Below are 15,426 nucleotides of genomic sequence, written 5' to 3'. Positions count from 1 at the left end.
CGGTCTTAATTATGCAAACTGTATGCATTTCCAATCTTTTATGACATCACTTATTTTCCTGTTTGTGAGGAGCAAATGAATGTAAGGTACATCTAAATCAACTTCAAGTATTCAGGTTTAATAATATATACCCACACAGTCACTTTGTAACACGGTTTCTCACCTGCTCACGGCACCGCTATCGATTATTCATACTAACATAATCCCTGTCAATTGAAGTGTTAAAAGTTTGCAAAAGACAATACGCCGTCTCTAATCTACTGAACATATTACATATCATGAACACGTAGAGCCAGACAGCAATTACCATGTAGAACTGGATTAGTTATATGATATGTGAAATAATGTCTCACAAGTGGAGCCAACAACGATATTGTAAAAACAACCCCATTGTCTTTATTTAGTTCATCATTTTACAGTAGTCACTCGTAAGTAGCTGCCATTAGTTGGTCTTTCTGTCTGTTTTTCGCATTGTTCTAACTTATCTTCCTCATTTTGATCAACACAATGAAAAACAAAAAAAAATCATTAACAAAAACGAACAAGCGCAAAAGAAAGAAATTGATAAAATGCCCCTTTTTAAAGAAAGCAGGACTTTTGGCAAGAAGTGATGATGATTATCATGGTGTTTTACAAAGATCCAGTGCATCTTCATGTGTAATACAGTTTGGTAAAGACACAACAGTACAGTCTTGAGTTTTGGGTCAACATGATTTAAGGGTCTCCCTTCCATCCTCTCACCTCAAGCGTACACATCTGAAGGTATTAATTGAAAGCAGACAATGTTGTACTTTGCTCATTCCTCCACTTACTGGCTGATTGGAATTACAGCCACATTCTCACGATGACAAAAACGACTCAGATATCTACACAATCCGGAGAGTAAGGCTTAGAAAGGGCTTTGGGCCAAACTCTTTGATAAAAGGGACAATAAGAAAATGATATGACTGCTTTGTGATTGGATATAAGAGCTTTTGGAGTTATCGGACTTTATCAATCGTGATAAACTGCCCACCATTTCTGTCTGCGAAAGTGGTTGTCAGTATAATAACTGATATGCGTTAAGATGCTAGGCAGAGCCTCGTTAAACAGAATGCATAAACCCAGTATTGACCCCACATATACAGACAGAGGTATTCAAGACACAACTTGACTGATTCAGTCTCTTAGAATAGTTCACATTAAATACTGATCTAGCGTATCTATGGCACTTTTCTTTTTACACCAAATTGGGCATTTGCCTAGCCTTTTGGCCTCACCCCCATATCACTGTAAATTATGATATGGCAGGTTCAGTATGACAAAACAGCATAGCTTCATGGCAAACAACGTGGTCATTTCAGGCCCCAACCTGAGCTAGCTAACATGGAACAAGCTAGCTAGAGCACTTAGCTAAATGTTGGCTAGAACAGACCACTTTATGAGTTTGATGCTGACAACTGCAGTTTTTTTTTTAAGTTCATGATTTGGCTACAGAGTTTGTGCAGATGTCAGTTTCATGTCAGGGTACCATAGCTACTCCGTGTTTCCCAGTATAAGCCAGAGACACTCTGTGACAAACTGTTTACACACCAACGCTGCATATGGATACACAACTGGTCCAACGATAACATTGCCAAGTTATGCATACAATCATACTGAAACCTGCGAGGGACATAATACCATTACCAAGTTGATCAGAGTAGACTTGGTGGCGGTAAGGGAAGGGGGGGTATAAAAATACTCAAATTTGGAGCTGGATGGACTAAAATCAGTGTCAGAGTAGAAAACAAAACCAAGAAATCAAGAGACGGTTAGATGGGGAACGAGCCAAAGAGGGAAACTCATGATTCAGACAAGGAAGAAGAAATTGAGGCTTTAAGACAACCCACCGACACCCTGAGCTGGGTCAGGCTAGCGTCGAGGCTTCACCACACAGCCTCGCCCCAGCTGCAGAGAACAGTCAGATCCACACAGCTCATAAACACAGACAACCGATGTCAAGACACGGCCCCAGAGGGAACGGTCTCGACCCCAAACCCAACCCAACGGGGTTCCGGTCCTGTAGAACAGAAGGGCTGTCCAGTCCACCACCGGTCTGACGTCGTTCGACCATTTCGATGCCCATTCTGTCGTAGTAAGAAGAGCTGGATGGGCGTGTTCTGACCTGGTTCACAGCCTGGAGGCAGAGTCGGTCTCACGCTGCTCAATGAACTACAGCAGATAAACAGCTCCTGCCCTCGTGTTTCAACTGACGCCACACGACAGGCCTGTTCAGGTGTATAAACATACTGGATCCGCAGGTACGGTTTAAACCATGAACCACATTAGAAGCCGTATAAGCAGTATATAGAAGCAGTATAAACATACTGAATCTCTAGGTATGGTTTAAACCATGAACCACATTACAAGCCTGTTCAGGTGTATAAACATACTGAATCTTTAGGTATGGTTTAAACCATGAACCAGCCGCAGTGACTGATGATTGTTCCAGCAGAGGAAGCATGAATGGTTGACGGAACCCCAGCTGCAGACAGAGCCGGCCGGGGGTTCTGGAAAGTTAAGCAGCATGTCTAGACTTGTGGACATCTGACCAGAAACGTCTGTCTGAGCGGAGGGCGGTCATGTGCGGGTGACCCCGGGTCGGGGTTGTGGAGCTGTGGTCGTCCTGCTTCACAGAGCTGCTCAGTGCAGGAGGGGGGGGGGGTGACGGGGGGGGAAGGGCGGGGCAAGCCTGACGCGCACCACAGGGGGCCCACAGTCCCTCCATGGCACGCGCCCACATGACCTATCCTGACCACGTCTTCCTGCGTACAACAGAAGTGACGCACGAGCCAGGCGGTACGTCTCGCTGGAGCAGGCAGTAGGGTCTCAGTTGCGTTATGGTGGAGATATACTACAGTACAGTACAGAACAGTACAGTAAGCATAGTTCAGTGCAGTTGGACACAGCAAGGTCCAGCGCCCCCCACTTTCACAGAACGTACACACAGAAACACCAGGCTGCGGCAGGCCCAGACAGACAGAGGCAAAGGCAGGAGAGAGGAGATAAGGAAAGGAGAGATGGAGAAGGGCCAGTGACAGAGCGAAGGACAGAGCCTGACAGAATGCCAGGATGGGGGGAGGAGGAGGAGGGAGGGAGGGAGGGAAAGGGGGATGGCACATAAGTAAGGCTGGAGGAGCGGAGAGAAGCAAGGAGGAGGAGGAGGAAGGGCTCCACCCAGCTAGTCTTGGAGTGTGGTGGCTGAGGAAGAAAGGAGGGGTTGGGCTTCAGAGGCGTCAAAGCCGTGATTGGATAGGAGGGATGGAGGGCGTGCGCTTCGCCTGCCTGCCTCCCCCCCCCGGCCCCCCCTTCCCCAGAGCTTAGTGGTGAGGAACGTTCATACTGGGCTGGAACTCTCTCCAGCACTCTAGTTTAGTCACATTTAACACTGTTTTACATCTCCTACATGCTCACACGGTACACACACACACACACTCTCACACACACACACACACGCGCGCGTGCGCACACACCATCCCAGCATCTGTCTGTGTAGGAAAACAGCCTCAAACGGGAGCATGGGTACATTCTTCCTGGTCTGGGCCCGTATCGAAGGAGAGCGTTTGAACACGGAGTGCAAAATCTGCTCTAGACAGCGGCGCCGCGGCGCCCGTCGCCTAGCGGATGGCGTGGTCTGGTCCTCAGGAGGAGGAAGAGGAGGAGGGAGGGGAACAGGGCGAACAGACGATCATTTACAGTAAACTACATTTATATACACACACCCATTTCTTTTTTTGTCTTTTTTTTTTTTTTTTTTTTTACAGATAACGAATATGTACATGCTAAGGTTTTTGGCCCCCCGCAGCAAAATGTCCGTTCGCAAACAGCTGGAGCCAGAGAAGGGTCTGTGAAAGGATTCTCCTCATCAACCACCCCGCCTTCTCTCTGCCCCACTGCCCCAAGACCCCTCTCCCACCCTGCCCCCATCTGGTGTGTAGTGTAGGGGCGGGGCCAGAGGGGGCGGGGCCAGAGGGGGCGGGGCTTGAGACCAGGCTGTAGGCGGGGCCTTAGCTGTTCTTCAGTAGCGTTGTGTCGTCGGGGCCGCAGGGTGTAGAGGTGGGGAAGGAGGAGGGGAAGGAGGAGGGGAAGGACAGCAGCTGGCAGGAGTCGGCCGTCAGCAGGCTGCACGAGCGCAGGTCCACAGTCTGCAGGGAGGAGCAGCGTCGCAGCAGAACCAGACACTGCTCCGTCATCTTCACACAGCCTGGACACACAGCACACCTCACATTAACTTTGGCTATTATAAGAATAATTATATTTCTATTAATTATTCAAATAATTATAATAAAAATTATATTAGTAATACAAATAGTAATACAAATAGTAGTAATAATATACTACTAATAATTACAATAATAATAATAATAATAACAACAAACGTTTTTGAGGATGATGATCTGAAAAGTTCTAGTGAGGGCAGAGCTGTACATCAAGCTGCCCAATATCAGGATGAAATGTAACTACTGTGTGTGTGTGAGTGTGTGTGTGTGTCCGTGTGTGTGTATGCGTGTGCGTGGGTGTGCGTGTGTGTGCGTGTGTGTGTATGCGTGTGCGTGGGTGTGCGTACCTGCCAGGTTGACATGGGTCAGGCTGTCTCTGAGGGGGGAGATGGGGGAGGTCAGGGTGAGGATGGTCTGGTCTGTGATGTTCCCACACTGACTCAGGTCCAGCTTGGTCAAGTGAGGCAGGTAGCGCACCAATAGGCGGGAAGAGGCGTCCGTCAAGTCCAAGCCGGCCAATCGCAGCTCTGTCACGTTCTGGAACCGCCCCCCTCTGCTCTCTCCGTGAGCTGTGGAGCAGAGAGCATTAGGTCACCTCCATCACACGACAAATCTAATCAGAGTGTGATCCTCGTTTTATATAGTTTAATATATATTTCATATCTAGTTTTTAGTTGGTAGTATTATCAATGGCTTATCTGGTGACTTGTGTTAAGCATTAGCAAGCTTATAACTAATACTTCTGTTCAATTGGGCGTTTTTTGTCCCGGTAACAAAAACGCCCGGTTTCTGGGGTGACAGACCTGTCCTGGTGTCAGCAGGGGGCGCCAGCAGCTCCCGCAGGTGGGAGTCCTTGAGGTCCTCCACCCGGCTGAGGTCCAGCAGGCGCAGGCAGGGGCAGGAGGCCTGGCACAGGGCACACACCGACAACCAGGGGCACCCCGACACATTCAGCTCTACCAGACCTGGGTGGAGGAGGGGGGAGGAGGAGAATGCAATATTTAAGAAATCCTATCAAGTGAAATTCCCTTACTGAACTGGTAGAAGCTCATACTTTTCAGCATAAGCTTGTAACGAATATCTGTCCACTATGTGACAGGATGGAAACCCCTTAGGGTAGGAGAGGTCCGTCATCAAAATACTAAAACTACAGCAGCTTGAAAAGTTGCATCTCAAAAAGGAGAAAAACAAGCAATAAGAACCAATCAGGACAACAACAAGAAAATGTTTTTTTTTTTTTTTTTTTTTTTTTTTTAAGGCTTGACAGAAAAGCGTGTCTCTATGAGTGTGTGTATGCCGACCCTGTCTGAGGTGCTGTCTGAGGTGCTGTCTGGGGTGCTGTCTGGGGTGCCGGCCCTGTCTGAGGTGCTGTCTGGGGTGCTGTCTGGGGTGCTGTCTGGGGTGCCGGCCCTGTCTGAGGTGCTGTCTGAGGGTGCTGTCTGAGGTGCTGTCTGAGGTGCCGGCCCTGTCTGAGGTGCAGTCTGAGGTGCAGTCTGGGGTGCAGTCTGAGGTGCAGTCTGGGGTGCAGTCTGAGGTGCCGTCTGGGGTGCTGTCAGAGGGTGCTGTCTGAGGGTGCTGTCTGGGGTGCTGTCTGGGGTGCTGTCTGAGGGTGCAGTCTGAGGGTGCAGTCTGAGGGTGCAGTCTGAGGGTGCAGTCTGAGGTGCTGTCTGAGGTGCCGTCTGGGGTGCTGTCTGAGGGTGCTGTCTGAGGGTGCAGTCTGAGGTGCTGTCTGAGGTGCTGTCTGAGGGTGCTGTCTGGGGTGCTGTCTGGGGTGCTGTCTGAGGTGCAGTCTGGGGTGCAGTCTGGGGTGCTGTCTGAAGGTGCTGTCTGAGGTGCAGTCTGGGGTGCAGTCTGGGGTGCTGTCTGAGGTGCCGTCTGGGGTGCTGTCTGAGGTGCTGTCTGGGGTGCTGTCTGAGGGTGCAGTCTGGGGTGCTGTCTGAGGGTGCTGTCTGAGGTGCTGTATGAGGTGCCGGCCCTGTCTGAGGTGCAGTCTGAGGTGCAGTCTGGGGTGCTGTCTGAGGTGCCGTCTGAGGTGCTGTCTGGGGTGCAGTCTGGGGTGCAGTCTGGGGTGCTGTCTGAGGTGCCGTCTGAGGTGCTGTCTGGGGTGCTGTCTGAGGGTGCAGTCTGAGGTGCTGTCTGAGGGTGCTGTCTGAGGGTGCTGTCTGGGGTGCTGTCTGAGGGTACAGTCTGAGGTGCCGGCCCTGTCTGGGGTTCCCACCCTGCAGGCGGTTGATGAGCCACATGAGCTGTTTCTTGGAGATGTTGGTGTAGCCCAGGTTCAGGGACACCGGCTGTCTCCTGATGATGCCGCTCAGCATGGGGGGGGTGATAGAGCGCTGGCGGCTCAGGTCGATCTGGGTCCACAGCCTCTTGTCACAACACCTGGAGGAAGGGACGGGTGAATATGTCAGATGAACAGGTGAACAGGTGATTGGGTGAACAGGTGATTGGGTGAAGAGATGTTTTGGTGAAGACATGATTGGGTGAACGGATGAACGGGTTAACGGGTGAATAGATGAGTCAGGTGGCTGAGCGGTTAGGGAATCGGGCTAGTAATCAGAAGGTTGCTGGTTCGTGCCAAATGACGGTGTTTCCTTGGGCAAGGCACTTCACCCTACTTGCCTCGGGGGGGAATGTCCCTGTACTTACTGTAAGTCGCTCTGAATAAGAGCGTCTGCTAAATGACTAAATGTAAATGTAGATGAACGGGTGAATGGATGGACAGGTGAACGGATCAACGGATGAACACGTCGGGCCAGCTACACCCCGTCCTCATGCAGGTCAGCGTGCAGCGTCGCCATGCTCACCAGCGGCTCCAGGTCCGACACACCCTCATGCAGACGCACAGCTCCCGCTGGCTGAGGTGCTGGAAGACGCGCAGCCACACGTCCCGGGGCATGACGTGGGAGGAGCCTGAGTCCAGGGGCAGGCAGTGGGGCTCGGGGCAGGCGGGCGGGGGCCGCACCAGGTGGCGTTCCATCTGGACGGGTCGGGGAGGCGAGGGCACGGCGGGGGGGCTGCGCTTCATCAGCTGGGAGCGGGGGGCCAGGCGGGAGGGCTGGGAGCGGGGCGAGGCGGCCAGGGAGGACATGGTGCCCCCCCCGGAGGACCCCAGCAGCCCCCCGCCCCCCCCGTTCGACGTGGCGTTGGCGGAGGCCGACAGGCTGCTGTTCCGGGACGAGCTCGTCTGGTTGGGCTTGCTGCGGATCTTGTTGCCACGGTTGCCCTTGCCCGTGTTGCCGTGGCGGTGGTTGGTGACCGGGGCCCCACCCCCCCCTCCGCCCCCGCTGCTGTTGGCGTTCTCTTTCTCCTGTGCCTCTCCGCGCTCCCCCCCCCGGCCCCCCCCTGCCGCCCGCGTCCGCCCGTTGCGCGCCTCCGAGCCGTTGCTGCGCTTCCCGGCAAAGCCGTCTGACCCTGGGGGGCCGGGGGGCCCCGAGGAGGGGGGCGGCGGGGGCTGATTGGAGGAGAGGGGGGAGGGAGGGGGCAAGGGGGCAGGCTTCCTGCTCCTCTCCCCGCCGTCCTCGTCCTCTCCGTCCCCCAGTGCCCCCTTGCGCCCCCGCAGGGGACCCTCCCCCTTGCGCCGGTTCTTGTCCGTCCCCCCTTGCTCTTCCGCCGGCTCCCTCTCCTCCTCCGCCCCCCCGCCCCCGTCCCCCTCCGAGTCCTCGCTGGCGCTGAACCCCAGGGCCGCCAGCCTCCGCTCACGCTCCCTCTCCCGCTCCCGGTTCCGCTCGCGGCCCCCGCTGTTGCCGTAGGCGACCGGGGCGGGGGAGGAGGGGGAGGAGCCGCGGCGGCCGTCGGAGCCGGAGGGGGAGTCGGACTCGGACTCGGAGTCGGACTCTGAACTGGAGGAGCTGGAGGAGCTGGACTCTGGGACTCGCTCCAGCAGCTGGCACATGCGTTTGAAGCGCTCCAGTTTCTCCCTGTGGTGCGAGCGCTGGTCCTGGCTGGCCGTGGAGGAGGGCGGGGCCTGGGGGTTGGCCCCGCCCCCCCCTGACCCCTGACCCGGCCCGGAGGTGGAGTTGGGGCCGTTGGACTCGGACGTGTCGGAGGAGTTGGGCTTCTGTTTCTGTCACGAGGGAGAGAGACCTCAGAGTTAGGAGGAGAGAGAGACCAGCTCAACACTGTTTGCAGACCAAGTCTGAGTCATTTGGGCAAAAAAGTAGGACGTCACTTATTCGATTAGGGAGTCAGGTGGCTGAACGGTTAGGGCATCGGGCTAGTAATCTGAAGGTTGCCAGATCGCTTCCCGGCAGAGCCAAATGACTTGTGTCCTTGGGCAAGGCACTTCACCCTACTTGCCTCGGGGGGAATGTCCCTTTACTTGCTTTAAGTCACTCTGGATAAGAGTGTCGGCTAAATGACTAAATGTAAATGCAATGTAAACATTTGTAGCCAGGTATCTCTATGAGTTATTGCACACCAGGCCCGTCGTTGTCGTACAATGCAGAGCTGTTTCAATTTTGGGGAATTTCGGACACCGTATAAACTGACCAACCAATAAGATATCAAGTTTTGGTCTCGTGATCAAGGGGTCTTGAATTTTTGTTCATCGGATTTGGTAAGAAAGGTTTCAGTATGATTTTTGAATATTTAGCATTTTCGTTCATCTGACTAAGGCCTTACTGCCAAGATCAGGATCTCCTTACTGATGTTAACTACGGCTAAAAAGATTATCATCCGAATTCTTCAAAAGAAATACAGAGTGTGACTCCAGTTGACCCTAGATTTAGAAGGGGGTAATAATCAGCTTGAGAGGGTGAGAGGGAAGATCGTGGATGAAGCAGTACCTTCTTTAGTCTTTTTTCATGGGCACCTTTCATCTGAAGAGTCAGGAGAGAAGAGACAGTTAGCTGACAGGTGCAGCAGAATTCTATCAAGGAGAGGCTCTTGGACCCCTCCTCCCTCCCTTCCCCTCCTCCCTCCCCCAGACCCCTCCCTCCCCCCTCCCTCCCTCCCTCCCTCCCTCCCTCCCTCCCTCCCTCCCTCCCTCCCTCCCTCCCTCCCTCCCTCCCTCCCTCCCTCCCTCCCTCCCTCCCTCCCTCCCTCCCTCCCTCCCTCCCTCCCTCCCTCCCTCCCTCCCTCCCTCCCCCAGACCCCTACCCCAGATCCCTCCCTCCCCCAGACCCCTCCCCCAGACCCCTCCCCCAGACCCCTCCCCTCTCACCTTCTTCTTAGGGCCACAGTCTGCAGGCAGCTCCTTGTCCTTCTTCCTCTTGTGGCCGTCCGCCCGCCCCCCCTCCTCCAGGGCCAGGGGCTTCTTCTTGCTCGGGGGCGGCTCGTCTGTCAGCTTCCAGCGGCCCACCTCCCCGTTATCCATCCTCCTCTTCCCCGAGCCGTCACCCTGGTCCTGGAGCACACACAGGGTCTTCAGTGACCTGCAGCCCTCCAACCCTGCAGCCCTGCAGCCCTCCAGCCCTGCAGCCCTCCAACCCTGCAGCCCTCCAGCCCTCCAACCCTGCAACCCTCCAACCCTGCAACCCTCCTACCCTCCAACCCTGCAACCCTCCAACCCTGCAACCCTCCAACCCTGCAGCCCTCCAACCCTGCAGCCCTCCAACCCTGACTCCCTGACTCCCTCCTGGACCCTGACTCCCCCCTGGACCCTGACTCCCCCCTGGACCCTGACTCCCCCCTGGACCCTGACTCCCTCATGGACCCTGACTCCCCCCTGGACCCTGACTCCCCCCTGGACCCTGACTCCCCCCTGGACCCTGACTCCCCCCTGGACCCTGACTCCCCCCTGGCCCCAGCCTCACCTTGCTGGTCTTTCCCTCCTTGTGGCACTTGGGACACTCCCAGCAGTTGGGGATCTCATCATTGATGATGCCTTCTGCTTTCCCCATCTGGAGAGGAAGTTCAGGAGTGAAACAGATCATTACATCAACCCTTATCAACATGACACACACCTGTGTGTGTGTAAACATGTGAGTGAGTGAGAGGAATCGTTGTGTAAGCATGTGTGTGTTTGTGAGGGAAAGCATGTGTAAGCATGTGTGTGTGTGTGCGTGTGTGAGCGTGTGTGAGTGTGTGTGTGAGTGTGTGCGTGTGAGCGTGTGAGTGTGTGTGTCTATGTGAGTGAGAGGGGAAGCATGTGTCAGCATGCGTGTGAGCGTGTGTGTGAGAGAGCCAGGCATGCACACAGCTGTTATTGAGGCCCCACCTTGAGGCAGCAGGGGTGGATGATCTCGTTGCAGATGGTGCACTCCATCAGAGACAGGCTGAACTTGTCCTCCTCAGAGTCCACAGTGTCCTCCTTCCCCGCCTCGCCGCAGGAGAAACACACCGCTGTGTGGGGCAGCACCGGCTGGAGACACACAGACAGTCAGCCAGCCAGCCAGACAGTCAGTCAGCCAGTCAGCCAGTCAGTCAGCCAGTCAGTCAGTCAGCCAGTCAGCCAGTCAGTCAGCCAGTCAGTCAGTCAGTCAACATGGACGTATCAAACAGGAGAGAATGACAAGAGTAAACTGGGCAAGAGAGACACACTTACACACGCACTAACATCTTAACACACACTAACATCTTAACACACACTAACATCTTAACACACACTAACATCTTAACACACAGGGATGACAGGAGATTAATGATGAATGTTACCTTTGAGTTTTAAATAGTGCTCACGTGTTTTGCTTTGTTTGTTTAACAAGAACTGGTATTTGTAGCGTAACAATGGGATAACAGAGATATAAATGGGGAAATCAAGCCGTGTGATTTGATGAACCACACAACCAGCAGAACCTGGACATGCCAGCTGATTCAGCAACTAAGTAACATCAGTTCATCTCCACAGCAGCGAAGAGAAACAGGAAACCTGAAGCCTAAAGGAAGAGTCTTGTCATCCATCTTTATATTGTGAAGGTTTAAACCTCTGAACTCGGCTGTTCTGCTTGCCTTCAACATCTCGGGCGTCTCTACCCGTCGCCGTGGAAACACCCCCTCCTTATTGTCTGTGACACTCTCTACCTGTCGCCGTGGAAACACTCCCTCCTTATTGTCTGTGACAGCAGCAGGCCACGAAGCTCCCCACATCAAAGGCATCACGCTACAGACAACCAACACGCCCCAGCAACAATATCCTCAGTTACCACGGAAACGCAGCACTCCGTTTTTCCACATCCAAGCAAGAGCCTGACTGCCAATGCCGTTCAGAGCCTTCACAGGCAACCAATCAATACAATCACACGTTCAATCGTTAAAAGAGACTGCGTATAGGCCTGCACGTATTCATGAAAGACTGTTGTCTCCGAGAGCTGTTTGGCACCTGATCACTGTCCACCTTATCTGGGGGTTTGAAAGCAGAAGTGATGAGGAGAGGCCTGAGGGTGTCCATCCACATCTCATCATCAACACAGGCAGGTGAACAGGACTTCTGGTTCAGCCAGAAGCATTCCAACTCCACGTCGACCTTTTCCAGCAGCCAGCTGATACCTCCACTTATTGTCCTCACTGAAGGGCTAGCGGACGTGTTTCGGCTTTGGTTTGGAACGATATCCTCGTGTTCCTGTGCTCCCAGAGTCCCATCAACCCCCATGACTGCCCCTTGTCATCGCTGCTGTGAGGGCGAGGCTAGACCTGCAGCTGGGGGCTAAGCTGAGAGGGCGAGGCTAGACCTGCAGCTGGGGGCTAATCTGAGAGGGCGAGGCTAGACCTGCAGCTGGGGGCTAAACTGAGAGGGCGAGGCTAGACCTGCAGCTGGGGGCTAATCTGAGAGGGCGAGGCTAGACCTGCAGCTGGGGGCTAAACTGAGAGGGCGAGGCTAGACCTGCAGCTGGGGGCTAATCTGAGAGGGCGAGGCTAGACCTGCAGCTGGGGGATAAGATGAGAGGGCGAGGCTAGACCTGCAGCTGGGGGCTAAGCTGAGAGGGCCAGGCTAGACCTGCAGCTGGGGGCTAAACTGAGAGGGCAAGGCTACACCTGCAGCTGGGGGCTAAACTGAGAGGGCGAGGCTAGACCTGCAGCTGGGGGCAAAGCTGAGAGGGCCAGGCTAGACCTGCAACTGGGGGCTAAACTGAGAGGGCGTGGCTAGACCTGCAGCTGGGGACTAAGCTGAGAGGGCGACTGTGCAGGGTTCATATCTAGCCTGTGGTTGTCTGCCATCCAATCGAATGTGATCCGTGCAGCCCTTTCAAACGTGCAGCGTCACAGAGGGCTTCACACACGCACGAGCTGCACCTCAGCCAAGCTGAACCCCTCCGGGAAGACGAGGAGAAACTCCTTCAGGCCAAACTGGAGGAGTCTTGGTGAGGAGCAGTCCAGTGAGGGCCCCGCTCCTGTGGAGCCATGCGCACAGTCAGGAGGTGACGAGGAGAGAGACAAGCCATCAGCCACCAGCCCCAGCCTGTGAGGACCTCACCGGTCACAACATGTCAACCACCAGCCCCAGCCTGTGAGGACCTCACCGGTCACAACATGTCAACCGACGACACGCTCACCCTGGAGGACACCCTCGTTGTTCGTCAAGGAGGAACAACCCGAACATCTGCCTTTCATCCCACAGAGAAAGTGGAACGTGGACGACCTTACGGTTCCAGTTCATGTTCTGTCAGTGACAGTTCAAGCAGTGGCACTGCTTAACACTGTTAAGGCAGAGCGTGTGTGTGTCTCACCACTGAACACCGTTAAGGCAGTGTGTGTGTGTGTGTGTCCACTGTGCACTGTTGAAGCAGAGTGTCCAGGCATGTGTGTGTGTGTGTGTGTGTCCACTGTGCACTGTTGAAGCAGAGTGTCCAGGCAGTGTGTGTGTGTGTCTCACCGCGGTGCACTGTCGCAGCAGGCAGGACTGCTTCATCCTCCCTGGTCCTCCGAACTTCTTCATGTCTTTACAGAAGTGACACTCGCCGCACTCGGTCCGCATGCACGCCTGGCAGCGTCGACAGCGAGTACGCCGCCGCCGTGAGCCGCCAAGAGCCTTACTGCCTGACATCCCCTCGAAAGTCAGCTAGAGAGAGAAAGAGAGAGAGAGGTTAGCTTTGCACACTGAAGTGACGCTGCAGTCAACCGCTTGGATTACCTGTGTCAGGCTATATCTGAACGACTCCTACAGCAAATGTTCTCTGTCCGTGCTCGAAAGTAAACTGGGATTGGTCGTCTCCATCCCTGGTGATTGGCTAATGTCCGGGCTGGACACTTCAACAAGAGGCAAGCGTTTAGGAAGTGTACGCGTGTTCTTTGTTGAGAGTCTCAGTATAGAGCTGTGCTTGCACCCATTATCTCGGCCAACACTAGACAATAACAGAATAACACTGGCCATCTGCATGGGTGTCTGGGAGATAGCTAGCAGGGGTCATGGGTTCGTTTGTGGGCAGATCTGGTCTGGTCTTTGACTCAGGAGACAACATTTGGAGAGCATTGTCTGGACTTGAAACACCAAACTATCAACACACAGGTTCTTCTTTGTCAAAACAGTACACACACAAAATCTGACAGAAAAAGTAAGAGTGACATGGCAGAAACCTTTGCACTGTAAATGGAACCACAACATCCATTTCAATGGGGATTTCCCAAGACCATAGCTTTCCAATTCACCAAAGGCACTGAATGAGTATGCAGTTTTAAGTTAAGTGTTAGTGCATGTTTGGTAGGGAATGGTTAAACATTGTTTTGATTCATAACCCACTTCTAAAAACGTTGGAACGATCGTAACCAGCAATCTTGTCAGCTCGCTAGCAACCACCATCACAACAGTCGACTAAAGATGCTGTGCTAGCTTGTTAGCCAGTAATAAGACCCCATGTAATCCTAATAAAACATATTGAAATCGCGTCTGCGTTGTGCATTCACACACAGCCAGCTATGTACGTGTTGAATAAGCATTTACAATTCTGTGCGGATATGGCTGCCCACATTATGGCCTGTAGCGCAAGATTGAATTGGCTAGCTAGCTAGCTAACTACTACTGGCTAGCAAAGGCTACAGGGATGCGCAGCCAAGCTAACGACGTTACAGTGCGCGGTCGCTCAGTCACACATAGGCTTCCTGGTTAACCATGGTGTTTATCCCATCTAGGCTGTACGATATGTGCATAAATGTACAGTTATTTCCACTGATTAGACGACTATAAGTGAATGCAAGGTCTTCCGTCATCTCGTCTCTATTCGCTTCCCTGCAATATGCTGCTCTTCCTCTTTCGTATTGCTCAGCATCTTCCCAAAAACAATCTGGAACATAGCCTAGTTAACGATGATCAAATGAGCAATACACGCTTCGTATTGGGAAAGCGTTATCATAAATACCGACCTCTTAGTATTGAGTCGCATACTCCTTGGTCGCGCATTAGAAATGATTGAAGCCAACAGTTAGCCAGCTAGCTTTGATAAAGCTGTTCGCTTCCTTGTTTCTCTCCTGGCTGCAGCTTTTCCTTGCTGGTCCCCGTGTATGGCACGTTCACATGCGTTCCATGTTGTGTTGGTGTTTTCAAGGAATAGCGAACCTTCTCACCAGCGCTGCGCAGATTTTCAAATACAACAGAGTAGACTTATCTAACTACGCTGTTATTTTAAAAGGCAAAATGCTGCGCGTTATTGGTGTCATTTATAGTTTTCTCTGACCCTTCTCTCCCCCGAATCTTCTTGGTCTCTCACACGTCTTTCAGCGTGTTCCTTGGCTCTTCAAAGCATGGAAAATGGCACATGCTTATGAGATAGCGAGCGTATAGCTGCAATATACATATATATATATTTATATAAATCCATACACTGTTCAAAAGCCAACGGGATCCTTGTAATTCCAGAAGAAATTATCAAAATGAAAGAGGTTATCTGAACTGTTGAGCATAGCTGGCATGCTATTGTTCTCGAGTTCTATTGTGTAAATCTTGTTTTGTGTTTTTTTTTATTAGCATTGTCAATCAACTTGTTCCTTTATACGAAGACACGTTTTATCCCCCATGAGCTCATTAAAGTGTCCATCGTTCTCCATTTTTGTCTTGGGAAAAAATTAAATAAATAAATAAATATAGTAAATAAAATATGGGGAGGAAAGAAATATTCTCGCCCCTCCCCTTGAAACGTCAGGAGCGAATCCGATGGAATCTTGGGAGTTGTAGTGTTCCTGTGTGTGCGTGTGTGTGTGTGTGTGTGTGTGTGCGTGTGTGTGTGTGTGTGTAGGGGGGGGGGGGGGGGGGGGCAGCAGCTTCTTAGAGAAGCTGAAATAGGTTTAGTTAAAAATGATTCAATTTGACTTCACA

At 52.8% G+C, this 15,426-nt stretch overlaps 1 protein-coding gene across 1 annotated transcript; it reads right to left on the bottom strand.

The window, feature by feature from the left end:
• Nucleotides 1-2,740: 2,740 nt before the first annotated feature.
• On the bottom strand, nt 2,741-15,155 carry fbxl19 (F-box and leucine rich repeat protein 19). Its single transcript, XM_084677397.1, has 11 exons — nt 14,478-15,155; nt 12,994-13,179; nt 10,402-10,545; nt 9,998-10,084; nt 9,406-9,588; nt 9,029-9,061; nt 7,049-8,307; nt 6,460-6,623; nt 5,045-5,206; nt 4,589-4,810; nt 2,741-4,225 (listed from the first exon to the last, which is right to left on the bottom strand). Exons 2-11 carry the CDS (start codon nt 13,162-13,164, stop codon nt 4,029-4,031), a joined length of 2,622 nt encoding a protein of 873 aa, XP_084533523.1. The 5' UTR covers nt 13,165-13,179; nt 14,478-15,155; the 3' UTR covers nt 2,741-4,028.
• Nucleotides 15,156-15,426: the final 271 nt, after the last annotated feature.

The sequence above is a fragment of the Hypomesus nipponensis genome, chromosome 17, assembly GCF_054491055.1.
Source record: "Hypomesus nipponensis isolate SF chromosome 17, ASM5449105v1, whole genome shotgun sequence".
Taxonomy (NCBI): domain Eukaryota; kingdom Metazoa; phylum Chordata; class Actinopteri; order Osmeriformes; family Osmeridae; genus Hypomesus; species Hypomesus nipponensis.
Note: the sequence above shows the minus strand (reverse complement) of the source record. Positions and strands in the feature narration are given on the sequence as shown.

Bases quoted from the DNA above. Each gene is read 5' to 3' on its own strand.
- fbxl19 (XM_084677397.1), bottom strand. From the start codon at position 13,164: ATGTCAGGCAGTAAGGCTCTTGGCGGCTCACGGCGGCGGCGTACTCGC. The intron at 10,546-12,993 runs GTGAGACACACA...GTGTGTCTCCAG, and splicing joins TGCTGCGACAGTGCACCGCG to CCGGTGCTGCCCCACACAGC. The intron at 8,308-9,028 runs GTACTGCTTCAT...CCCTCGTGACAG, and splicing joins ATGAAAAAAGACTAAAGAAG to AAACAGAAGCCCAACTCCTC.